Source organism: Watersipora subatra, chromosome 2 (assembly GCF_963576615.1).
Source record: "Watersipora subatra chromosome 2, tzWatSuba1.1, whole genome shotgun sequence".
Lineage (NCBI taxonomy): Eukaryota > Metazoa > Bryozoa > Gymnolaemata > Cheilostomatida > Watersiporidae > Watersipora > Watersipora subatra.
Genome location: NC_088709.1, coordinates 4763745 through 4791153, shown reverse-complemented (window position 1 = coordinate 4791153; position 27409 = coordinate 4763745). Strand labels below are relative to the sequence as shown.

The 27409-nt window shown below is 36.4% G+C and overlaps 1 protein-coding gene across 1 annotated transcript; it reads right to left on the bottom strand.

Annotated features, from left to right (window-relative positions):
* Positions 1 to 396: 396 nt before the first annotated feature.
* On the bottom strand, positions 397 to 27409 carry LOC137387887 (bone morphogenetic protein receptor type-1B-like). The gene is made up of 9 exons (XM_068074399.1): positions 27301 to 27409; positions 9303 to 9436; positions 6894 to 6999; positions 2499 to 2723; positions 2082 to 2233; positions 1219 to 1353; positions 935 to 1121; positions 637 to 740; positions 397 to 534 (listed from the first exon to the last, which is right to left on the bottom strand). Exons 2-9 carry the CDS (start codon positions 9426 to 9428, stop codon positions 397 to 399), a joined length of 1173 nt encoding a protein of 390 aa, XP_067930500.1. The 5' UTR covers positions 9429 to 9436; positions 27301 to 27409.

Genomic DNA, 27409 nt, shown 5'->3' with positions numbered 1-27409 from the left:
TAGGTGTTGACTGTCTCTAGGTGTTGACTGTCTCTAGGTGTTGACCGTCTCTAGGTGTTGACCGTCTCTAGGCGTTGACCGTCTCTAGGCGTTGACCGTCTCTAGGCGTTGACCGTCTCTAGGCGTTGACCGTCTCTAGGCGTTGACCGTCTCTAGGCGTTGACCGTCTCTAGGCGTTGACCGTCTCTAGGCGTTGACCGTCTCTAGGCGTTGACCGTCTCTAGGCGTTGACCGTCTCTAGGCGTTGACCGTCTCTAGGCGTTGACCGTCTCTAGGCGTTGACTGTCTCTAGGCGTTGACTGTCTCTAGGCGTTGACTGTCTTTAGGCGTTGACTGTCTCTAGGTGTTGACTGTCTCTAGGTGTTGACTGTCTCTAGGTGTTGACTGTCTCTAGGCTCAGCAAGGTTGATTATCAATAATGTTGATGTTTTTCTGAATTCTGAGAGCTGACAGCCTCACTATAGGCTCAGTACACCAGCACTCCTCCATAATAGTCTGCAGGTGGTGGACCATTCGAGGAGCATCTCTTCCATACTACATGAAATACAGATTTGAGTAGTCACATGCTGAAATATGTGAAATAGGTAGACACCATATCCATACAGTAACTTACTGTGGTAGATGGGTGTAACGTACCGTTGTAGATGGACGCATCTGTTTGTCTGCAACGACCTCTTTCATATCTTGAAACGAGGGATTGTTCATGACCAGTTCATCATACGGCAGATGGTAAAGTGTCCCTAAAAGGAGTCAAGACTAAGCGTTGACCATGCTTAAGTTCAAACAAGCTACATCATATAAATCAAAAGTAAAAGTTTGCTCGGGCTTCTTGAAATACGGTGTTGCATAAACTGGGACTCGATTCTTTTCTGTCTCAACGGATTAGAAAGGTTAGCCATACTGGTATATTATGTTTATAGGATCATATCTCTACCTTCTTTGTCAGGATATAATCCTGGAGCATGTTCAACTCTACATAGACTACTGTTGACAAGAACCTCCCAAAGTAAGAGTCCAAAAGAGTAGATGTCCGCTTTCTGAAAGGCTTGAAGACTGTCACTGTGAATTGAAAGGTTTAAAATCTCTGGAGCCAAGTATCTTTTAGTTCCCACCTGTATGAACTAAAATTAGCCATATCAATAAGCTATGTTATGTCAATTCTCATAACATTTCTCAACAATACTTATTTGAGGCTGTCATCCTTGTCTTTCAGATTACCTGAGAAACACTTTCATCGCCGTCTTGCATCAATGACTTTATCTTTCTCCAGTTGGCGATATCCTTCGATGTTATTGCCATTCCAAGGTCAGCGATGCAGCAGCTGCCGTCATTCTTCACAAGAATGTTCTTGGTCTATGCACAACAGCACACACAACAGTTGACACAACTCAGTGCAGTAGTAGTTAGTGTAGTACTTGAAGTCAAACATATTGACACAAATGTTTTTGCTGTTGTAATCTGCGCCGACGCTTCGCCTCAACTTAATCTTTGGTTTAATGTCTATTGAGAGCTGCACTGAATTCTTTAAGTAATTCAGATTTATTCTGAAGTAACTTCATATTGTATATTAATTTTGCTTAACTTTGTTTGGCCAGTTTAAGAAATAATAACTTACAATTAGAGTGCATAACAATGTAAGTTAAAACTGGCTACCAATCTTTCGCTTAAAGAAAGAGTTTTTAAAACCAAAATTGAAGTGGTACGTGTATCTTTAAAGGCCACGCAATAAGTGATAAATTTTATGTGATGCAGACAGTGGAAGTGGTTGCTCTCTCAGAGGTGAATAGATGATTGTAAAAACTTGGATATGATCACTAACTGGGAACGCTTTAATATCACTGAATTGTATGTATGTATTCGAACTACCGTGATATCTCTATAAATTGTATATAGGCATACAAATAAATACCTTGATATCTCTATGAATTGTATATAGGCATACAAATACGTACCTTGATATCTCTATGAATTGTATATAGGCATACAAATAAATACCGTGATATCTCTATGAATTGTATATCGGCATACAAATACATACCTTAATATCTCTATGAATTGTATATAGGCATACAACTACATACCTTGATATCTCTATGAGCTAAAGGTTCTTTATAGGGCTGGCCATTAATTTCTGAATGGAGATATGTCAAGCCAGAAATGATTGTGCGCAGTATGCGGCTCACCGCAACAATATCCAAAGACTTCTTTGCTTTAAGATAGTCATAGAGTGAACCTAGTTTGACAGTAAAGATTGGTAACAGATTAAACATAGTTGCAGATAAAAGACGTGCTGCATTTCTATCAGAAAAGAATAACAAGATATACAGCAAGTAAAATATATCGTAAGACTGCGCGCTATAAAAGACGTCTGCTAGTGTATATATTCCTGCTGACAAAGCTACTTGTTCTCTTTTTATGTAATACTTGGCAGCTAAGACATTAAAATTTATAATATGCTAAGAAAAAGGTGTAATCAAAAACAAAAAAGTTTGTCATACCATTTGGGTGATAATCAGTCACTATGAGATATTGAATGACGGATGAGCACGACTCCACATCAGCGGCCAGGAATCCAAGCAAATTTTCGTGGTGTAAATTGACTTCTGCATAAATTTTTTTTTCTTGTGACCAGCCAATCAAGCCATGTTGAGAGGTGAAAACTTTAACAGCATATTCTGTGGTAAAATGGCTGCATTTGTAAACCTTTCCATATTTTCCTTCACCTAAAAGTTGTGTTAGCTGTTGGCTATGCGTTACGATATGGCACAGTAGTTATGCTGAAGAGGAGATGACATTATAGAGTGATTATAACAACAGATTGATGACTGAGCTATTAAGAAATTATAACAATAGAGTGATGACTGTGAGCTATTGAGCGATTATAACAAAAGAGTGATGACTGTGAGCTATTGAGCGATTATAACAAAAGAGTGATGACTGTGAGCTATAGAGTGACTATAACAACAGAATGATGGCTGTAAGCTATAAAGCGACTATAATAATAGAGTGATGACTATGAACTATAGAGTGATTATAACAATAGAGCGATGACCGTGAGCTATGGCGTGATTGCAATTGGTAGAGATTAATTGGTAGAGATTAATTGGTATAGAGTAATTGGTAGAGATTAATTGGTATAGAGTAATTGGTATAGAGTAATTGGTATAGAGTAATTGGTATAGAGTAATTGGTAGAGAGTAATTGGTAGAGATTAATTGGTATAGAGTAACTGGTAGAGAGTAATTGGTAGAGAATAATTGGTAGAGAGTGATTGGTAGAGAGTAATTGGTAGAGATTAATTGGTACAGAGTAATTGGTAGAGAGTGATTGGTAGAGAGTGATTGGTAGAGAGTGATTGGTACAGAGTAATTGGTAGAGAATAATTGGTAGAGAGTAATTGGTAGAGAGTAATTGGTAGAGATTAATTGGTAGAGAGTGATTGGTAGAGAGTAATTGGTAGAGAATAATTGGGAGAGAGTGATTGGTAGAGAGTAATTGGTAGAGAGTAATTGGTAGAGAGTAATTGGTAGAGAGTAATTGGTAGAGAGTAACTGGTAGAGAGTAATTGGTAGAGAGTGATTGGTAGAGAGTAATTGGTAGAGAGTGATTGGTAGAGAGTAATTGGTAGAGAATAATTGGTAGAGAATAATTGGTAGAGAATAATTGGTAGAGAGTGATTGGTAGAGAGTAATTGGTAGAGAGTAATTGGTACAGAGTAATTGGTAGAGAGTGATTGGTAGAGAGTGATTGGTAGAGAGTGATTGGTACAGAGTAATTGGTAGAGAATAATTGGTAGAGAATAATTGGTAGAGAGTAATTGGTAGAGAATAATTGGTAGAGAATAATTGGTAGAGAGTGATTGGTAGAGAGTGATTGGTAGAGAGTGATTGGTACAGAGTAATTGGTAGAGAATAATTGGTAGAGAATAATTGGTAGAGAGTAATTGGTAGAGAATAATTGGTAGAGAATAATTGGTAGAGAGTGATTGGTAGAGAGTAATTGGTAGAGAGTGATTGGTAGAGAGTGATTGGTAGAGAGTAATTGGTAGAGAGTAACTGGTAGAGAGTAATTGGTAGAGAGTGATTGGTAGAGAGTAATTGGTAGAGAGTAATTGGTACAGAGTAATTGGTAGAGAGTAACTGGTAGAGAGTAATTGGTAGAGAGTAATTGGTAGAGAGTAACTGGTAGAGAGTAATTGGTAGAGAGTAACTGGTAGAGAGTAATTGGTAGAGAGTAATTGGTAGAGAGTAATTGGTAGAGAGTAACTGGTAGAGAGTAATTGGTAGAGAGTAATTGGTAGAGAGTAATTGGTAGAGAGTAATTGGTAGAGAGTAATTGGTAGAGAGTAACTGGTAGAGAGTAATTGGTAGAGAGTAATTGGTAGAGAGTAACTGGTAGAGAGTAATTGGTAGAGATTAATTGGTAGAGAGTAACTGGTAGAGAGTAATTGGTAGAGAGTAATTGGTAGAGAATAATTGGGAGAGAGTGATTGGTAGAGAGTAATTGGTAGAGAGTAATTGGTAGAGAATAATTGGTAGAGAATAATTGGTAGAGAATAATTGGTAGAGAGTGATTGGTAGAGAGTAATTGGTAGAGAGTAATTGGTACAGAGTAATTGGTAGAGAGTGATTGGTAGAGAGTGATTGGTAGAGAGTGATTGGTACAGAGTAATTGGTAGAGAATAATTGGTAGAGAATAATTGGTAGAGAGTAATTGGTAGAGAATAATTGGTAGAGAATAATTGGTAGAGAGTGATTGGTAGAGAGTAATTGGTAGAGAGTGATTGGTAGAGAGTGATTGGTAGAGAGTAATTGGTAGAGAGTAACTGGTAGAGAGTAATTGGTAGAGAGTGATTGGTAGAGAGTAATTGGTAGAGAGTAATTGGTACAGAGTAATTGGTAGAGAGTAACTGGTAGAGAGTAATTGGTAGAGAGTAATTGGTAGAGAGTAACTGGTAGAGAGTAATTGGTAGAGAGTAACTGGTAGAGAGTAATTGGTAGAGAGTAATTGGTAGAGAGTAATTGGTAGAGAGTAACTGGTAGAGAGTAATTGGTAGAGAGTAATTGGTAGAGAGTAATTGGTAGAGAGTAATTGGTAGAGAGTAATTGGTAGAGAGTAACTGGTAGAGAGTAATTGGTAGAGAGTAATTGGTAGAGAGTAACTGGTAGAGAGTAATTGGTAGAGATTAATTGGTAGAGAGTAACTGGTAGAGAGTAATTGGTAGAGAGTAATTGGTAGAGAATAATTGGGAGAGAGTGATTGGTAGAGAGTAATTGGTAGAGAGTAATTGGTAGAGAGTAATTGGTAGAGATTAATTGGTAGAGAGTAACTGGTAGAGAGTAATTGGTAGAGAGTAATTGGTAGAGAATAATTGGGAGAGAGTGATTGGTAGAGAGTAATTGGTAGAGAGTAATTGGTAGAGAGTAATTGGTAGAGAGTAATTGGTAGAGAGTAACTGGTAGAGAGTAATTGGTAGAGAGTGATTGGTAGAGAGTAATTGGTAGAGAGTAATTGGTAGAGAGTGATTGGTAGAGAGTAACTGGTAGAGAGTAATTGGTAGAGAGTAATTGGTACATTCAAAGTGAATTCTACAAACCTCAAGAAAAAGGGGAGATACAAGTGCATGAAATGCAATATAGACCCAAGGAAAGTGGCAGCAATTATCAATATGTTAAAACAAATTGTCAAGACCAGATCATGAAAGCAGAGCAGTGGCCTTGACATTGAATCAGATCATGTAAGCTGTGCAGGAAATTCCCTGGAAGAGTGATGCATTTAACATCACAATGCCAGCTTTTTGTAGGAAACGAGTATCTGACAAGACACATTAATGTGCTAAAGATTCTGATGACTGCCTGGATAAAAGAGTAAATAATCTGCTGGGTGATGACCAATGCTGGTACAGGTTAAGGTTAGAAAAGAGCACTGTGTTAGAAAATAAAGAGGGAAAGTTGTGCTGAGACTGAATACTGGATGAGCAAGGAAGCAACTGGCCAGACATGACCATTGATTACAAGAACCAGAAGCTTTTTCAGATAATAGGCGAGGCTGCCCTTATAAGTAAGAACTTAATAAGAAGATAAAGGAAAAGCAACAGAAATACTAGCAACTGGTTTGCGGAATTCATGAGTGAAGGCCCAGGTCCAAGGTGCAAAGCAATCCAATGATCGTAGAATGTATGGCCGGAGTAGCGAGCTGAGAATAAAGATAATACCGAGTGCTGATGAGAAACTAGTTCATATGACGCAGAGGGAACGCTGAGAACTTTATTAGCAGAGAGCAAACATATAGTAAGAAAGGTGCTGTCAAACATAAATACAGTAACATGAAAGCATATACATGTATATATATATATGTATATATATATAGTATACACTTTCTGTAGTATACACTTCGGTATATATTTCTATATATATATATATATATATATATATATATATATATATATATATATATATATATATACATATATATATATATATATAATATATATATATATACATATATATATATATATAATATATATATATATATATATATATATATAGAAATATATACCGAAGTGTATACTACAGAAATACAAAACAGCAAGATGAAGCTGCCAGCGATCTTTGGTGGCACACTTAAAACAAGGCCCAATGGACGACATGACACCTATAATAGTAACAGTAATGAACAAGGACTTAATAGGCTACATCACACCTATGATAATAACAATAATGAACAAGGAGTTAATAGGCTACATCACACCTGTAATAATAACAATAATGAACAATGACTTAATAGGCTACATCACACCTATAATAATAACAATAATGAACAAGGACTTAATAGGCTACATCACACCTATAATAGTAACAATTATGAGTAAGTGAGTGGTACCCCGCAACTACCTATTAGATTTTGGCGAATCAAGTCTTTTGCTATGGTTCTCTTGCAGAGTTTTAGCGCTCCATACCCACTGCTTTCTGTTTCAAAGGATGGTAAATCTGATTTATCCTGCAGAAATTTATAAAAATGTAAAGTGTGAGACAGTATTTTTTTACATGACCTTTTAGGAGCCTGGGAACCATTAGCTATCCCTAGCTCATCTTTGTTGCCTATAAACAGTCCAAAAGCCTGAATTAGTCTATGGGCTAGCATTGATGAACATAGTGATTAGCATTGATGAATCTATAGATTAACATTGATACACTTACAGATCAGTTTTGATGAATCTATAAATTAGCATTGACAAATCTATAGATTAACATTGATGTACCTATAGATTAACATTGATGAATCTATAGATTAGCATTGATGAATTTATATGTTAGCATTGATGAATTTATATGTTAGCATTGATGAATTTATATGTTAGCATTGATGAATTTATAGATTAGCATTAATGAATTTATAGATTAGCTTTGAGAAAGCTTTAAATTATGAAATGTTTCAAGATGTGAAAATTTATCTCATGACAAAACACGAGCGAAGCGATTGTTTGGAAGGTTCACGATAAATACATATGTGCACACAACTTGATGAAAATTATTCATGAACACCGTTGCAAACCATTGTACTGAAATCTCATCAACAAATTTAACCATTTTTCAATGGAGTCGTTTAAGTATAATAATGATACAAAACACATATAAACTTATTTAAATATGTTACAAAGTCTTTGAAATTTGTAGACAATATCCTAAACCTTACCCATCTGATCGGATTATACATAAATAAACAGATTATTTTGGCCTAAAATCGCTATGAAAATTTAACAAACGTTTTTTAATCAAAATCAAGACCGGCCAACAAAACGCCGATAAGGCCATGCGACAGAGAGTAGAACCATTAAGTCGTGCGCATTTCACGAGGAAAACGTGCAAATTTCACCAGTCTATGGCATTGCCCAATTGCCGAAGGTTTCTGTAATTAACGTAGAAGTACTGAAAAGTAATCGTTTCTTTTTTGCCGATTCTACCGGACTCTGACATTTTAGACACTTATAATGAGAACTTAAGTATTCCATCTGATGTCCAAAGCAGTGAAAATAAAGGAAATGACCATAATATTTTTCTAATGATTCTTACAAAATTACCTATAAAAATATTACAATATTTAATTGTAAGAATAATTATTTGTTTTTATAAGATTTAGTTATAAGAATAATCATTCGAATTTACAAGATCGAAGTATATAGTGACTGATGGTGTGCAATATCTTACTGCAATTATTTTTCGAAAGATTTTATTGATGGTACTACGGCTGTGCCCAATATTGCAGTACTGCCAAGCCGCTTTTAATATCCGCAAAATTAAGTAATAGGCGTACATTTTCTTATAGATATACATCTATTTCTATGACAACCAGCTAAAATCTGTAGAAATTTTTAAATTCAGCATCATTTTTTTAGATATAAAGACAGAAATCTAGATAAATATCACAACTTGTTGATATTGGTTGCTATGACCAATGATATACAGCCCCCCAGCGATATATATATATATATATATAAATATATATATATTTATATATATATATATATTTATATTTATGTATATATATGCTCCCTCACATATATATACATATATATATGTATATGCTCCCTCACTTCGGTTTGGTTGAGCACTCTGTGAGAGGTGCGGCACTAGTAGCCTTTGTGCAAAGCTCATCTCTTTTGTGATTTGAGCACTCTGGTGTCAGCACATTGACTTTTTTAAAGTCTGAGAGGCAACTTAGTTGTTTCGTGGCAGGAAGTCAACTCTCATTGGTAATGGGATTTGTGTCCCTTGCCAAAGCTCTGAGCTGCACTGATGAGGCTTCAATAGCCGAAACAGTACTGTCTGTAGCATGAGTATATATATATATATATATATATATATATATATATATATATATATATATATATATATATATATATATATATATATATATATATATATATATATAACCCAGCAGCTTGCCATTTCACTTCTTATATTGCATGTCTCCTATTGCAGGGAGAGATATAAACATATAATCTTTTCCTTTAATTATTGCTGTTTGTTGTACATAATAACACCCAGTAGGCTACATTACAGCTACCATTGCAGTTATCCTATTGCACTGCAGTGCCATTTCACTGCTAATATTGCATTTCTCAACCAGCAGTACCCTTTCTTTTTCCAATATCACATTGGTCGTGGGCTGTATGATAGGGAAATTTCTATTTACTTTAAATTCAGAATATATGAGAAAGAAATTTCATAAACTATTACAGGTTACTCATTATAAGATCCTCCAGTTGCGCTAACTAGCAATAACCATAAAAAAGCACCTACCATTTTAGTTCTCCTCTCACATATACCTTTACAGAAGAATAGTACAACAGCAGCTAGGAAAACTCCGACCATTACAGATGTCGCTATGACAACCTTTTGAGGGAATTCCTGTCCATTCGAAGCCATTGAATTGTCTGAAACAAGCAACAATTTCTCTAATCAAATTACATTCAGAGCTCTGCTAGTTCACAATGAACACCATTTAAATGCTGTTCAGACAAGCTTCCTACTTACACCATTGGTAAATAAAATTTAACTTAAGCTAATTTAAGTTGAAATGGAAAATGGTTTTCTCACATACAAAAGTTACATTTACATAGTTCAAATGGAAAGTGCATAACCACACCCTGCATTATCTTCCAGCTGCATAGATAATCTTGTTTTATATAGTCAGCTTTAGTACTGAATGATCCAGAAAACCTTTTCTGTATGTTTAACTTATATATATAAATCTAAGTGTATGTCTGTATCTTGTTTCTATTCCGTTTGTATGTCCGCGTGTCTAGTTACAAATTTTTGGTGAAAAATTCGCTTCACACTAGATTCAAACTTGTAATTGCCAGTTCTGCGATGGGAATTTAACCAATACACTACGCTGTCCAACTGGCTATACTATGGAATAAATTGGGCACATACTTATTACACCTGCCAATCTTTCATGGTTTCACGCTTAACACTTTAGCTAGCATTATGCGTGAAGCCATACCAAAAAAAAATACTTAAACTATTTCAAGACTATTGCTATCAGTGTAGAGCTGTAGTAGACACTGCAGAAGGTACACAATGAATTACACAGAAATAAACACAGTACACAGAAATAAACACAGGATACAGAAATAAACACAGTACACAAAGTAAACCAACACCTTCACTTAAAATCGTAAATGTGGTTTATCGGTATGCTGATTAAAAGTAAATTTTCTGTGCAAAGGCTTTTTTATTACCTAATAATCTATAAATATCAACTCCATATACATGTATGTAAATCTCAATGTTTGCCTTTTGTTGGTCTGTCATTTGTGTGTCCAGCTGTAGCAAGCTAAATCTAGCAACGAGAAAACCATTTATTACTGGCTTTTAATGCGGAACCACTGTATCTGTAGGTAAATGTTCTGCCCGATACGCTAAGCTGTCCTAACCTTAAATACATGTACATATCTTATGTAAAATTTATTGGTTGGGCATTGCATAGGTTCAGCTTATCGCAGTTGTACCACTTTAACTTCTAGGCGCCTTTGCAAGTTACAAGCTAAGTATGTGCTTTTCATTGTTAGTTAATATTCCCTTTCGCATTTGTTTATCTTTTGAAAGTGTTGTATATTGGCATCAATATGGAGCAGTGTAATTATATCAAGTATGTTTTTATTTTTTAAAGCAGAAGGCAACCGAAATCTCATAACCACCGAAATTCTTCAGAACATATAGCGATACGAATAATTACATTTTCATAACCCAACAATCTACGATGTAACGACTCGTCTCCTCGTAAAAAACACCAAATATCAAGCACCTGTTCTAAAGTGAGTATACATCATGACTAATTATAGTGAGTATACCACATGGCTAATTATGGTGAGTATACAACATGACTAATTATAGTGAGTATACAACATGGCTAATTATAGTGAGTATACAACATGGCTAATTATAGTCAGTATACAACATGGCTAATTATAGTGAGTATACAACATGGCTAATTATAGTGAGTATACAACATGGCTAATTATAGTGAGTATACAACATGACTAATTATAGTGAGTATACAACATGGCTAATTATAGTGAGTATACAACATGGCTAATTATAGTGAGTATACAACACGGCTAATTATAGTGAGTATACAACATGGCTAATTATAGTGAGTATACAACATGGCTAATTATAGTGAGTATACAACATGACTAATTATAGTGAGTATACAACATGGCTAATTATAGTGAGTATACAACATGGCTAATTATAGTGAGTATACAACATGGCTAATTATAGTGAGTATACAACATGGCTAATTATAGTGAGTATACAACATGACTAATCATAGTGAGTATACAACATGGCTAATTATAGTGAGTATACAACACGGCTAATTATAGTGAGTATACAACATGGCTAATTATAGTGAGTATACAACATGGCTAATTATAGTGAGTATACAACATGGCTAATTATAGTGAGTATACAACACGGCTAATTATAGTGAGTATACAACATGGCTAATCATAGTGAGTATACAACATGACTAATTATAATGAGTATACAACATGACTAATTATAGTGATTATACAACATGGCTAATTATAGTGAGTATACAACATGACTAATTATAGTGATTATACAACATGGCTAATTATAGTGAGTATACAACATGACTAATTATAGTGAGTATACAACATGGCTAATTATAGTGAGTATACAACATGGCTAATTATAGTGAGTATACAACACGGCTAATTATAGTGAGTATACAACATGGCCAATCATAGTGAGTATACAACATGACTAATTATAATGAGTATACAACATGACTAATTATAGTGATTATACAACATGGCTAATTATAGTGAGTATACAACATGACTAATTATAGTGATTATACAACATGGCTAATTATAGTGAGTATACAACATGACTAATTATAGTGAGTATACAACATGACTAATTATAGTGAGTATACAACATGACTAATTATAGTGAGTATACAACATGACTAATTATAGTGAGTATACAACATGACTAATTATAGTGAGTATACAACATGACTAATTATAGTGAGTATACAACATGACTAATTATAGTGAGTATACAACATGACTAATTATAGTGAGTATACAACATGACTAATTATAGTGAGTATACAACATGACTAATTATAGTGAGTATACAACATGACTAATTATAGTGAATACACAACGTGGCTAGTTATAGTGAGTATACAACATGGCTAATTATAGTGAGTATACAACATGGTTAATTATAGTGAGTATACAACATGACTAATTATAGTGAGTATACAACATGGCTAATTATAGTGAATACACAACGTGGCTAATTATAGTGAGTATACAACATGTCTTATTATAGTGAGTATACAACATGGCTAATTATAGTGAGTATACAACATGGCTAATTATAGTGAGTATCTGGGTATGAAATCTCCACCAATTAGTTAAAGGTTGACTTGCAACAAAATTCACATTACAGTTATTTGGTATCAAAAGATTCGCCATGTCTTACTCTGTTGTGTGGTAGGTGCCAAATATGTGGAAATGTGATTAAAAGCTCTTAAAAGCTCAAAAACAAAAAGCCGCCGTAGATTGGAATCTCTTGATTTCGATGACGTATCTGTGGATTTTGGTTATTGTCTTGTCACGTGATGTTCTCGCGTGAATTGAAAAGCCAATACAAAGCTCAATATCAAACTTACCGTAGCAATAGTTTATGACAAACACTTCGGGTTTTACCTAAGACCTCGTATCAATTATAGATGCTCGCTACTTTACAGTTTCAGCTTGGTCATTCCGTCCGACTATTCATCATACGTGTACATGTCCGAGTTGCGATCATAAAAAATGTCAAATTCTGAACAGTTAGGACCCTGGCGTTTCGAGCCTGACGCTCCATCTGAAGAAGATCTTCAACAGAATCAAACTTCCCAGCAAGTAAGCACTGCCACTAGCCAGTTCTTATGTGCCAAGCTAGCTAGTAGTAATAGTTTTAGCTTGAGAGTGATAGAACGAATATTATTATTATATACATGTATATGATTTTAATGATGATAATTATCGCTTCATATTGCAAAAAAATAATTACAGCTTTTTCTCAAATGACAACATTAACAATTTTAATATTTAAATCTAGTGCTGCACTGATATACTGTTGGATAACATCGACCTGATGTATTAGCTATGGTTGCATAGACATATCTGTTCATTTCTTTAGGAGCTAATACCACCGGCTACAGAGTGGTGTGTCTGCAAGCGCTGTCAAAACATGCCATCTCTTCCCGAATGTTTGTGCTGCCATGATGCTGAGTTTACGCATCGTCTCAATGACCGCGGGAGCATGAATGCCTGTGTATGCATCCTGGTGTGGACGAACTTGTGGCGCCTGCACCCCTTGAGTTGGAGTAGAATAATTACTTGTGATATCATAGTGAGTTGGATTTTTATTTAATGCCAATAACACCAAAGCTATGCTAATGTGTCAGGCATTATCTACAATTCTTGTGTTACACATTTAATGCATCGGTTGAACACACATATTCTGAACTCGTGGAACACAAGGAGAATTGTTATATTTGGCTTGTACACTTACTACAGTAGAGAGCGTATTAGTTTTATGATTTTATTATATAAAGATCGAGATTATTTTGATGATCAGCAATTGTTGTTTTTTAATAATTGTTTTGGTAGATGATCTATTCCCATTTGGAGAGCCATCGCCAAATGCTCAAAAAAGGTTTTGTGCATATCACAATCTTGTGTTTTGGTTTATGCCGCAAATCTTGTTTGCAAGTCTGCAAACTCTTCTTCATCATTCGTTGGTGGGAAAAGAGCCCGAATCTTAGACACAAAGCAGGCAGGTAGAGGCTTATACCGTAAATTCGTCGCTCACCGTGACGAATTTGCGGCATAAGCCAAAACACAAGCTTGCGGTATGCACACAACCTTTGTAACAACATCCGTTGTAATGAACCTCACTATCAAGCCGTGGGAAATTAGATCGGACTGGCATCGCTTGAAGCCTTCCAGCTCCATGGTGTTAGAGCTGGTGGTCTCCGTTGACTGCAAAGTAAAAAAGTTACGACCAACAATCACTTTCACATTATTTGAATGAATTATTTAGCTAGATCAGCAACTTCATGTTTATGTATTAATAACTACTAAAAGAATTTCGGTTTTTGTCAGGCTGTGAAGTAAAAACTGTCAAAGTTTTACCTTGACAAGATGGCTGCTGACTATTAAACCGCAGCTCTGATCCATCGTAGTGTAAGCCCCGTATAGTGCGCAATGCCCCGGACTATCACATCTACTGTCACCTGCCTAATCAAGCTCCCAATCGATTGCTGCCATCAATCCCTCATTATGCAGAGTGTACTGCTCAGCAATACACTGTAAAATATTGTAAAACTTCATTATACAAGATTAATTTGTCTCATTATCATTAGTCTAAGAATGTAGAATCCTCTTCCCCCTTTTTGTGTTATATTATGGTGAAGAATCAGAATTTCAAATTATAATATATTTCGCTTGAAGGATGACATATTTTCATTTAAAAAAAAATTGTTTCTAAATGTCGTTATTCAATTAGTGTGCCTAGCTTTTACTCACATTTTCCAAGTTTATGGGTAAATATTAACGCTCACACCATGTAAGTATTCTCTTTGTTGGTAGAGGCAAACACTGTGGCTTGGTATCGCGATGTTCAGGAGCGACAGAAAACGGAGGTTCTGCGTAAGGCATCTGCCAGAAAAGAGTAATGCAGCTGCCAGCAGGGGGTTGATGACGTGAGCTCTGTTCACCCTGGCAGTTGTTTCCCAAGTGTACGATTGGTGACAGGAGGCACATATAACCTTGAACTCTACCCATCCACCTTCTCGCACCATCGTGAATGAGCAGAGGAGGGCGCAGGCGTGACAGTGAAATAGTCGCTGGAGTGCTGTCACACTTACTATTATTTTCTCCACTTTGAAGGAGGATTCGGGTCTGAAATCACAACACAATAGTTGATTTGCAATAAGATTTGTACAACATCATTTCCTGTTATTATATCATATTTGCTTGATCAGAAAAAGAATAAATTTATAGCCATGCAATCATGACACAGATTTTACAAAACCTTATCAGAATCTATGATATTGTAAACATAAAAATGTGTGCAATAACTCTATGGATATTCTTTACATTTTGTCAAGTTTGGTTAAGTTCAGCTCTATCTTACATGTAATTGGAGAGTGTTTGACGCTGGCCAACATAGCGCTCAAACTCTTCCCAGTCTTCAGTGGTTGGCACAAACTCTTCATCATCTAATACTAATAATAATCATCTAATAATACTAATATGCTATTAACGATGATACCACAAAATGACAATAACTATTTTATATAACATATTTATAAGTGAGTGGGGTTAAGAAATTTGGCGAAATTAATCGTGAAACTTATAACATTATTTGATGAATTATAGATTAATATATTACGTTTTACAGATAGATATACAGTATGAATTAGTTTTGTTATTATAATAAGAATAATAAACGTAATTAAAAACATAAAATACTAATAATATCATATCACAATTAAATGACATTAATATTGTAATATTAAATATAGATTAATACAGTAGTATTAGGAGAATACTAGAAAATAACCCGAGTTACCAGTACTAATACAAGTGGTTCATAAAATAAATTACTCACATGCTTTGGTGGCATGTGGAGTATGCAAACCGGTTAGAAAACATGTTGTCTTTGAAATGACGAAAAAAAAGGTAAGAGTAAGCAGGCGAATAAATAAAGTTTGTCACATCCAGCTTCACCCAGTTGCTCCACGCCCGGTAAAGGTCTGGTCTTTTCTCTGCTCTTGGCTAAAAAAAAGTGCTTCTCAGCTTGCCAGCTGCACAACCACGATGTGGCGCGTTAGAGATTATGACGAATTGAAATTAACAAGTTTAATACGAGAAAGCGTATCTGTTATTTGCGATAGATCAAACTTGAACTGAAACTCACATTATCTGATCATGTGACTTACAATTCCCGCCATATGGCGCCAACAACTTCTACAGCATTTTTCGACCAATTTTATCAGAGGATGATATGCAATCGTTCAAGCTAAGTTTAAAAAATTAAACATATTTTTATGCTATGTTTTGAGATATCAGTGCTCAAAGTTGCAGCATTACGATGCCGATAAAATAGACGCGTAGGAACAATAGATATGGTTTTTACCGCAAGCGTGAAGTATATTTGTGAAAATAGTTCGACGAATAAGGATGCATGAAAGCGTAAACATAAACCATCTCCCACACATATGTCACATTTTAGCCGTTTTGGAAAACGAATCCAAACTAGGGCGGTCTCGTGTCGCTGCGATTTTCTGTTCGTTTTTGAGCTTTTAGGAGCTTTTAATCACGTTCCCACATATTTGGCACCTACTACACAACAGAGTAAAACATGGCGAATCTTTTGATACCAAATAACTGTAATGTGAATTTTGTTGCAAGTCAACCTTAAATAATTGGTGGTGATAGTCCAACTAGTATGAAATTAATATAAACGTGTCTGTTCACATTTATTCTATTAATTGCTTAGCGGGATGCCACAAATGACTTGATTGTCGAAGTGGCTGAGCCAGTTTTGCTCGAGGTGCAACAGGAGCGGTTGGCGACTGTGAGTTGTCTCCTCCATTACCCAAAAGCACCTTAGGGGAGTTGGGTATTACATGAAAAGTTTTGAGTGTTTCTATGCTCATGCTGAAAATGCCAGACACCTGCACGCCTTCCGAAACTGCAATAGACGGTAGAGACAAACCATAATCCGCAAACAAAGCGTCTAATTCTTCACACCGAGTATTTGCCAGTGTAGGGTTCAATTGGTAAAAAATTCTCTTCCAAATTTTACTGTTGATTTCTACTCGGTATTGTAACTGCTCTTTATATGACCTAACCATGCATTTTTGCAATTTTTCTTAACGTACCTAACTTTGTACCAAGTGTAATTCGCCTAATTGAAACCTTAGTGTTTTTCTACCCAACCCCTAATGATGATATAGTCTTCTACTACTGCAGGTCTAATAAAGTTCAAAGCTAATGGTAATCTTCTATCCTATAAACAGATAACAGGCGACTCCCCAGTACCGTTACGTGGACAGTTGTTGTAAGCCAAGAACAATCAATCTAGACACGAGTGTACACGATCTGTTGGGTTCTCTCCTATGCACAATAGTGACTCTTGTTTGATAGTTTTCACAAACCCTGACATTGACATTCCACCAGCCATTGATATTCTACCAACCATTGACATTCTACCAACCATTGACATTCTACCGACCATTGACATTCCACCAACTATTGACATTCCACCAACCATTGACATTCCACCAACCATTGACATTCCACCAACCATTGACATTCCACCAACCATTGACATTCCACCAACCATTGATATTCCACCAACTATTGACATTTCATCAACCATTGACATTCCACCAACCATTGATATTCCACCAACCATTGACATTCCACCAACTATTGACATTCCATCAAGCATTGACATTCTACCAACCATTGACATTCCACCAACTATTGACATTCCATCAAGCATTGATATTCCATCAACCATTGATATTCCATCAACCATTGAAATTCCACCAACCATTGACATTCAACCAACCATTGACATTCCATCAACCATTGACATTCCACCAACCATTGACATTCCACCAACCATTGACATTCCACCAACCATTGATATTCTACCAACCATTCACATTCCACTAACCATTGACATTCCACCAACCATTGAAATTCCACCAACCATTGACATTCCACCAACCATTGATATTCTACCAACCATTCACATTCCACCAACCATTGACATTCCACCAACCATTGAAATTCCACCAACCATTCACATTCCACTAACCATTGACATTCCACCAACCATTGAAATTCCACCAACCATTGACATTCCACCAACCATTGATATTCTACCAACCATTCACATTCCACTAACCATTGACATTCCACCAACCATTGAAATTCCACCAACCATTGACATTCCATCAACCATTGACATTCCACCAACCATTGACATTTCACCAACCATTGATATTCCACCAACCATTGACATTCCATTTTTTACGTACAAAAACTTGCATTTTATCAGATGCCGCATTTTGTATTGTTTCCTGCTGCATCCTAAGAAGCACTTTATTGAAGATTGGTTCATTTTTAGTGTTTTTTGTTGCATTCTAAGAAGCACTCTATAAAAGATTGGGTCATTTCAATTTTTTCTGCTGTATCCCAAGAAGCATTTTTTTGAAGAATGGGTTATTTCTGGTAGCTGGAAGGTTATGCGCAAACAACTGCCGCTCTAATTGAGAATACCCTTGCTCTGCTTTTGTCAGGACTCTGCTTGCAAGTTGTATGGGCCTACATTGATATCTTCCTCCATGTGTACAGCATAGTAGCCATCCTCTTTTTAAGAAGCATCACAGGTTAGTACTACTGGCTTGGTTTGATCAGAGTGCATTAAATATCCACTGGATATTAATAGTTGTTTAGCGTTCTCAAAAGCCCTTTAGGCATGAGCACTTAATTAGTGCGCAACTGTCTTTTTTTCACCAATCCGTCAGAGGCTTTGCTATTTCTGAAAACTTAGGGATGAATTTTCTATTTAACCCCAGTAAGCCTATACAGTATTGAAGTTTCTTTTCCTTTTTGGAGGCTTTAGTTTGGATGATGGCTTTTACCTTACTGGGCATGGGTTTGATGTCTACATCATCAATGATGTGACCTAGATATTGAACGGAGCTTAACATCAATTTGCATTCTGATTTATTACATCTCAACTCAAATTGTTTCAGTCTATGCATGACCACACCCAAATTTTAATTATGTTTTTTCACTGATACCCTTGTGACCACAAATGTCATCATAGTAAACCTTAACATACACAAAAATAGCTCACACAAAACTTGTTTTATGGCAAGCTGCAAGATAGCTGGTACTGTCTGCACCCCAAATGCTAATCATTGAAATTTGTACAACAGTTGCAATAGTTAACAGATCCTTATATGCACGATCTACTTCTATCTGGTTATAAGCAGCCGAGATATCAAGTATAGTAGAGATAAAGTGTAGTGAAAAACTTGCTACTGTGAAGTGCCCAGCCTTTGTAATCTTTAGTTAGACAGCCCATCAATACCGTATCATTGTGAAACAAAGGAACTCATAGTGTTATTCAACTTCTATATTAGTATTTATGCATCCTGTCATAAGAGTATCATACACCTCTTATGGAACCACTCATCCCCTTTTATTTAACCATTTTTGATATAATTAGGAAACAGCTTTCTGGACTCTTGGTAGCCTGACAAGCTGATTTGTTATTCCAACTTCCTAGCACTTGCTATTTTACTGCATAGCATAAATGTTATCTGCTTCTTTGTACTTACTCGCTTACTGCCTAGAAAGTTTTGCAGTGCCCAATCGTCTGTGATCTACGTATATCACGGTTGGCTGACTGATTAAGCAAACATATACAAGCCTGCGTAGATCAGAAACAATTCAAATTCCATATCTTACTCACGCTTTAAGTATTACTCTGATCTTGTATCACTCTTTATATTTTTAGACTTGCGCAATTAGCATCAGCCATTGACTTGATTAGCCTTTATATATTTTATGTTTTTGCTATTGAAAGTTTGAATTTTTAATAAATATAATCTGTTTTTAAGTTTTCAGCTAAAACAAACCAGTCTAATTCTCAGCATTGAATCTACACCTAAAATACAGTCCTCTAAATTCGCAAATCATAAAGCAACTACTTGAACCACCAATCCAGCACTTATAGTTAATAATCCTTAAGTCAGAGGACCATTACACTACCAAATAACTGGGCTAAATATCATCCATATGTATTTGGGAAGGAGACAAATCCTACAAGCTCGGGTTAAGGGTAGGCTTGGAATTTCCGCAGTCCAATTTTGTCATGTTTTTTTATTACAAGCACCAACCCTGACACCCATTCACTAGACTCTACTGGCTCCATAATACCCTCGCTAGTTAAACCATCAATCTCTTGTTCTACTGGTTTTCTTAGAGCCAATGCAATCCTACATGCTTTTTCCCAAAGCTACTTTTAGATGTAATTTTGTTTTTCTTTCTTAGATTACCTAGACCTGGGTTAAACAATTTGGAGTGACTAGCAACACATCATCTAAGGAGAGGCTATCTCCACCACTCACCCTTCCAATTCCTCCAGTGCACAAAATGGATGGCCAAACCATCGGAAGACTTCGCATCAAATCCCTACCCAGAGGGGCACACCTGGTTCCAGATTTAACATACAGGTACATTTCGCCTTTCCAGTCGCCATATTGCACCTTTGCCAGCATTGAGCCTTTACATGCTACTGGTTATTCTGTTACTGGTTATTAGATGCTTACAATGGTTCATGTTTAAATTTAAAACAATAACTATAATCAGGTATGAGTATAGTAGAGCAACTGGTATCAATTTTCTTAAATGATAATACATAATACATTGATTACACACGAGACAGTCATATTTGGGTTTATACCAGTATTATCCACTGTTGCCATTACCTCGGAGGTTACGTAGACTAGACTCTGTTCTGGTTCATCAGGTTGTTGCTGCTCACCACCCATGGTGCAAGCCTCATCTGTATTAGTAATACTAGTCACTATTGCTTTGACATATTTTCTTCTAACCAAATTTTTTTTGCACATAGGCTTTATGTGACCCCTTTGTGGCATACATAGCACTCTGCTTCTTGGACCAAGCATTTGTCGGCTATGTGATTATAGCCACATCTGTAACAGCCTTTGTTTTTATCACTATTTTTCCGTGGTTCAGAGTTATTATTGTTGCGACTGCGTATATGACACACCTGAAGCATCATTTCTCTGCAGGCATTACATGCTTTCTCTTGCTTGCCTGAAATTAACCTGGTTAGCTTGGTTGAAAATCATCATCCGCTCTCTTGTTGCTTCATGAGCCCATGCATCAGCTTTAGCTCGGTCAATCGCATGTTTGGCATTTCTGAACAAATCCTCCCTTGACTGCGCATCGCAACACCCGCAAAAGAGCTGGTCATGTAGATGTTCATGTATGGTATTTTCTGTAAAAGCACATTGTTGTACAAACCCCGCTAAATGTACAAGATATGCGTTAATAGATTCTTCTACTATTTGTTTAGCTGACCTAAACTCGTAACGCTCAATCAGTAAATTCGCTCGCCGCTAAAAAGGATTATCAAGCCTGACAGTGAATATGTCATCAGATGTTTCTTCATGGTTGTCAGCCAGGCCAGATGGATTGTGTGTAGCAACTTAGCTCTACCTCACCTCTAGGGTTAACAGAATAGCTATAGCTTTGGCTTTTTTCCTGTTGAGTACCCAAGTAGCAATCAGGTACAGTTTGAGCTTCTGTTTAAATATATGTCGGTTTTCTAATGTTAGCTGTTTTCTACAGACACTCCGTAGTGTAAGAGCTTTAAAGTTCATCTCCGCCATGATACTACTTTAGTAATATTCAATCCTCGTCACCAAATGTGTTGTATATTGGCATCAATAAAGATCAGTGTATATAAAGTATGGTTTGGTTCTTAAAAACACAACTTTTGGCAAACTGAAATCACTTGACTATCAAGAATTTTTGGAACATTCTTTGCATTTTCATGACCCAACATGTTATAGTATATACTATAACATGTTGGGTCATGCTGGTAGTTGCTGCTGGTACAATAACTGGAAATACTTTAGGAAGAAAATTTCTGAGGGTCGTTCTTATGTCCTTGAGGTTTGGCCACGTGAACTGCTTGCGTGCACGGTGTATGTACTTTATAGTATAGCTACCTTCATTAGCTTCCCCTGTGAGAATTTCTCCAATGCTCACTCCAGAGTCATAGGCCATTGCAACCAACATTTGTCATAATGACTGAGTCAATGTTTGTGAAGTATCTCCTGTGGTTACCATTTGATTAGGTTCGCTGCTCGGTGTGGATGGAACTGGCTGTAAAGTGGAAGAACACCATTCCATCAGAGTAACATCACCATCTTCTTTAATTGCTATGTGATGGCAAGATCAAATGCCATGTATTGGAAGTGAAGTGGACCAGCGTTCTTTGCAGATCCTTGCTGTGTTAGTGATCATTATTTCTGAGATGTTGAAAACCTTCATTAGTTTCACTGATTTGGAAGTTATTATTGTTGCAGCTTCTGCAAATGACTTTGCCAAGTTTACGACATACCATCCTCAATATACTGCCATCAGAACCTGTTGTTTGATGCTTCAAACACCATCTACTGCACCATTGCCATGTGATGTCTCACAAAAACTCCAATCAGCTGGCATACCCATTTCTTCCTTATGGCTAGTCAAGTTCTGAACTGTGACGATTTTTGATTTGCGATGCGGATCCATCACTTACATAATGAATATGTTGCAAGTTACTATTTTCTGCTTTCAGAAATTTCACAAGTTCTCTATTAAACGTGTAAACAGCATCCTTAGTGTGTTCTAGGCTATCACTAACTATTGCACAGCATTTGTGGGCTAGGACTCCATCCAGCTTATAATGAATCATGACAGTGAACACCGTCACCCTTATTGTGGTGTAGTAGGTGCTCTGGATTTCGGTTGCTTGCTTACAGTTTAAGTTCTCACTGAAGTCTTTGTGAATGATCACTGCCCCATTTTTCAAATTCTGTTTGAGGTAACTGATCGACTTGTGCTGATGGTTAGAAGTGTATATGTACATATAAAGGGAAAGTGATATCAGTTGGTATTTCAGCAGCACAAGCAAGTCAGATGATGGCATCTGATCTTCGAGCTTGTTTAGGAAGCTCGAAGGTCGAAGCTAGGAAGATCGTTTTCACCATCTCTCCACTGATAGAAATTCACATGCTCTTTAGCGCCAACAACCAAACTATTGATTGAAACAGCCACAAGAGTCGCATTCCCTCTTCACACACGATTCATTTTCCATGTTACGCATAGTTCTTTTCAGTAGCTGATGAACAGTAGTAGGCATTTCCAAAGAGCAGACACTTGTCTGCCGCAGTCCCAGTAGAGCTAACTCCGCATTTTTGCAGTATTTTCAAGCACAGACAATTTGATCATGTCTAGAAACTGGTTTGCAATTTACTGGGCCCAACTCTTTAAATTTACTAGAGCTCACCTCGATCTTTGACATCTGGATATTCCTCATTAAAAATCTCAAAGATGTCACTCAACATGTAGTTCAGCAGGTGTTTTCGAAGCTTTCGTCGCTTATGGACAGGAAGTGTGGCATGATGTTAACAGCAGTTTGCCAGTCATTAGAATACATGCTAGTTCAGAAAAAAGTCTTACAGTATCTATAATGGGAAACCTACTTTCTCTACTAACTGAAAATTCAATGCATGAGTGAAAGAGAATTTTCGTAACCGTACTTTAAAAATACACATTTGGTTTAAAGATTACCTCGTGATTTGCACACTAGGTGTGTGTATCAGAAGAGTAGGCTAATATTGACAAGCTCTAGATTCTGAGTTACAAAACATAAAATAATTCTAATTCATTATTTTTCTCAAAGAAACTGGCTTTTTAGACTTGGAATAGCTAGCATTACTTTCACATGCTAGGGTATCAAAGAGAACGCCTAAACTCCGAACGCCTAAAATACTTCCATGTACCTATAAAACAAAAACGTACAGTATTTTCAGCAAATTGGCGAGTTGGGCTAAACTATAGCAGTCTAAAATCGCATTTTAAATAAAAAAACTTTTATCAGATAGCGTAGGAAGAACGGGCTGCAACTAAATGCACTAAAATTGTGACGCGCGGGACAAACTAATTTTTGCTCGCCTGAATTACAAGGAAAAATTTGCGTTTGCTCAAAAAAAATACCTGGGCTAGAAAATCCACTCTTGTATTGATTATAAAATGGAAGTAAAAATTATTTCATAATGAATTGTAAAGTTTGAGAGGATATGATCAATTGTCCCGCGCGTCATACATAATATGGGAAAAACCTACTTGCATGCTCAATATCTTCATGTGAGAAGATTTCATTATGAAAACTTTTGTGTTTCCACATGTCTGAACATGTGTGCTCGCTAATTAACTAAAAATTATGGTTGCGAAAGGCAAAAAAAATTGCCTTTGTGTGTGACACCATGCTTGGCCTTGCCCTATAACATGTTACAGTGTAACATGTTATAGTATAACATGTTATACTATAACATGTTATAGTATAACATGTTATAGTATAACAGAAGATTTTTTAACAACCTTATATTCATTACTTTTTTTTATTTGTCATTTTTAAATGTACTGTTTCAACTTACACATTTTCAATTTCTGGTTCTACTAGCAACTATTCTGGTTTAAGGTGATTTTGCTGAAATTCTATAGGTTGAAATACACATATAATGTCAAATATTGTATGTCATATTTGCCACATTATTAATAATAATATTCTTAGTGAGTTTTTACCTGTTAGCTAACTTTATATTCAACTTAGTGTTAGTTTAGCTCTATAATTTTGTACTAGCTCTAACAGCTAAACATATGCTATGTTATTAATGCCGCACCATAAAAATACTGCACTCACAATTTTGATACACATTCAACCTTTTTTTATTACAAAATTTTGCGGCATTTGGGTTTAATAATATGTACATGTATAGCATATAGTGTGCTCCATTGGTCCACGGTTGAAATTGTTATGCAAAAATTGGTTTGTTAAAAGCTACTGCAACTTTACCGACGCGTTTATTTGTTTTACATGCTACTTATATAGTGAAATCTTTTCAGATGGAATAATTGTGATTTTATGGCTAGATGGGTAATTTTTAAGAAATATAGCAAATTGATACTGTTCTAACTAATAACACAAATCTTTTCAATAGTCTTTAATTTCAACTAATTGTCTATGAATTCGACTAATAGTCTGTCGGCAACAACCGTTTCGACCATTATCTTTTCAACAAAATCTTCATTTACCAAATATTCCTAAGGTCAATCGCCAAAAACTGAAAATACTAAAAACTTTTCACATGGACAGTTTCATGTTGCATTATCACGAATAGGATTTGCCTCTACATTCTCTTTCATTCGAGTCAGACATGGAACCCTCATGCACTTCACTGCTTCAGTGATATCTTCAGATGATGCCAATATCTCATTTTGTACCAGTACAGTTGTGTTCAAAATTTCGATGAAACCTTTTTATAAACAAACTTCTCATGTACTCCTTGTTATTATTAATTCAACATATTCATGATTTTTATTTTGTTTTCTCAGTTCGTATTATTTGTATAAGTACCAAATCATTCTTTTACTGTAATCATTGTAGTAGAACAGACTTTATCTAGCCATTGCATGCTTATTAATTCCCATTTAAACACCTTTACAGTTGCTTTATGTTTTCTCTAAAGTTATTTGAACACAAACCACTTGAATTCATAATATGAAGTTTCAAAATTAAAATGGTAAATGTTGTGTATGTTAAATAAAAACATTTGTTTTGCAAAAATATTCTTATTACCATGACAACGCCGAGCATTCGTCTAGCCCTTATATAGATTCTAGACCATTTTTCAACTGCTTGAGTAATCAAATGAGTTTTAATAAACTATGGAATGTACAACATTTCAAAATGTTGGTGATTCCTTATACACATAAACATATACAGGTATCCTTATTAAAATTATTTTATTCTATTAACCTTATAAACGTACTTTAAGACACTTGGAATATTTGAAAATTATATAAACTAGCAAATTCAATATAATGTGTCTACTAGGGCTACATGTGTTTACTAGGTCTACATGTGTCTACTAGGGCTACATGTGTCTATTAGGGCTACTTGTGTCTACTAGGTCTACATGTGTCTACTAGGTCTATATGTGTTTACTAAGGCTACGTGTGTCTACTAGGTCTACATGTGTCTACTAGGGCTACATGTGTCTATTAAGGCTACATGCGTCTACTAGGGCTACATGTGTCTACTAGGGCTACTTGTGTCTACTAGGTCTACATGTGTCTACTAGGGCTACCTGTGTCTACTAGGGCTACATGTGTCTACTAGGGCTACATGTGTCTACTAGGGCTACTTGTATCTACTAGGGATACATGTGTCTACTAGGGCTACATGTGTCTACTAGGGCTACGTGTGTCTACTAGGGCTACATGTGTCTACTAAGGCTACATGTGTCTACTAGGTCTACATGTGTCTACTAGGGCTACCTGTGTCTACTAGGTCTACATGTGTCTACTAGGTCTATATGTGTTTACTAAGGCTACGTGTGTCTACTAGGTTTACATGTGTCTACTAGGGCTACATGTGTCTATTAAGGCTACATGCGTCTACTAGGGCTACATGTGTCTACTAGGGCTACTTGTGTCTACTAGGTCTACATGTGTCTACTAGGGCTACCTGTGTCTACTAGGGCTACATGTGTCTACTAGGGCTACATGTGTCTACTAGGGCTACTTGTATCTACTAGGGATACATGTGTCTACTAGGGCTACATGTGTCTACTAGGGCTACGTGTGTCTACTAGGGCTACATGTGTCTACTAAGGCTACATGTGTCTACTAGGTCTACATGTGTCTACTAGGGCTACCTGTGTCTACTAGGGCTACATGTGTCTACTAGGGCTACGTGTGTCTACTAGGGCTACATGTGTCTACTAAGGCTACATGTGTCTACTAGGTCTACATGTGTCTACTAGGGCTACCTGTGTCTACTAGGGCTACGTGTGTCTACTAGGGCTACGTGTGTCTACTAGGGCTACGTGTGTCTACTAGGGCTACGTGTGTCTACTAGGGCTACGTTTGTCTACTAGGTCTACATGTGTCTACTCAGTCTACATGTGTCTACTAGGTCTACATGTGTCTACTAGCTCTACATGTGTCTACTAGGGCTACTTGTGTCTACTAAGGCTACCTGTGTCTACTAGGGCTACATGTGTCTAAGGGCTACATGTGTCTACTAGGGCTACATGTGTCTACTAGGGCTACATGTGTCTACTGAGGCTATATGTGTTTACTAGGGCTACATGTGTTCACTAGGGCTACATGTGTTTACTAGGGCTACATGTGTTTACTAGGGCTACGTGTGTCTACTAGGGCTACGTGGGTCTACTAGGGCTAAATGTGTCTACTAGGGCAATGTTCATATTTACAGTAGGAGCCATCAACTTATTATCATTTTTGGGCACAGAGTGAACCAGGAATTTGTTAAACAGCTTGCATATCAGACCAACCTGAGGATTGAAGCAACAGGCTATCATTGTTGCACAGGGTGGTATTGCAGAGCCATGAACCGTATGAGGTGTAAAATTCAGCCTTTCCTATTTGCTCTCTGTAAATGCA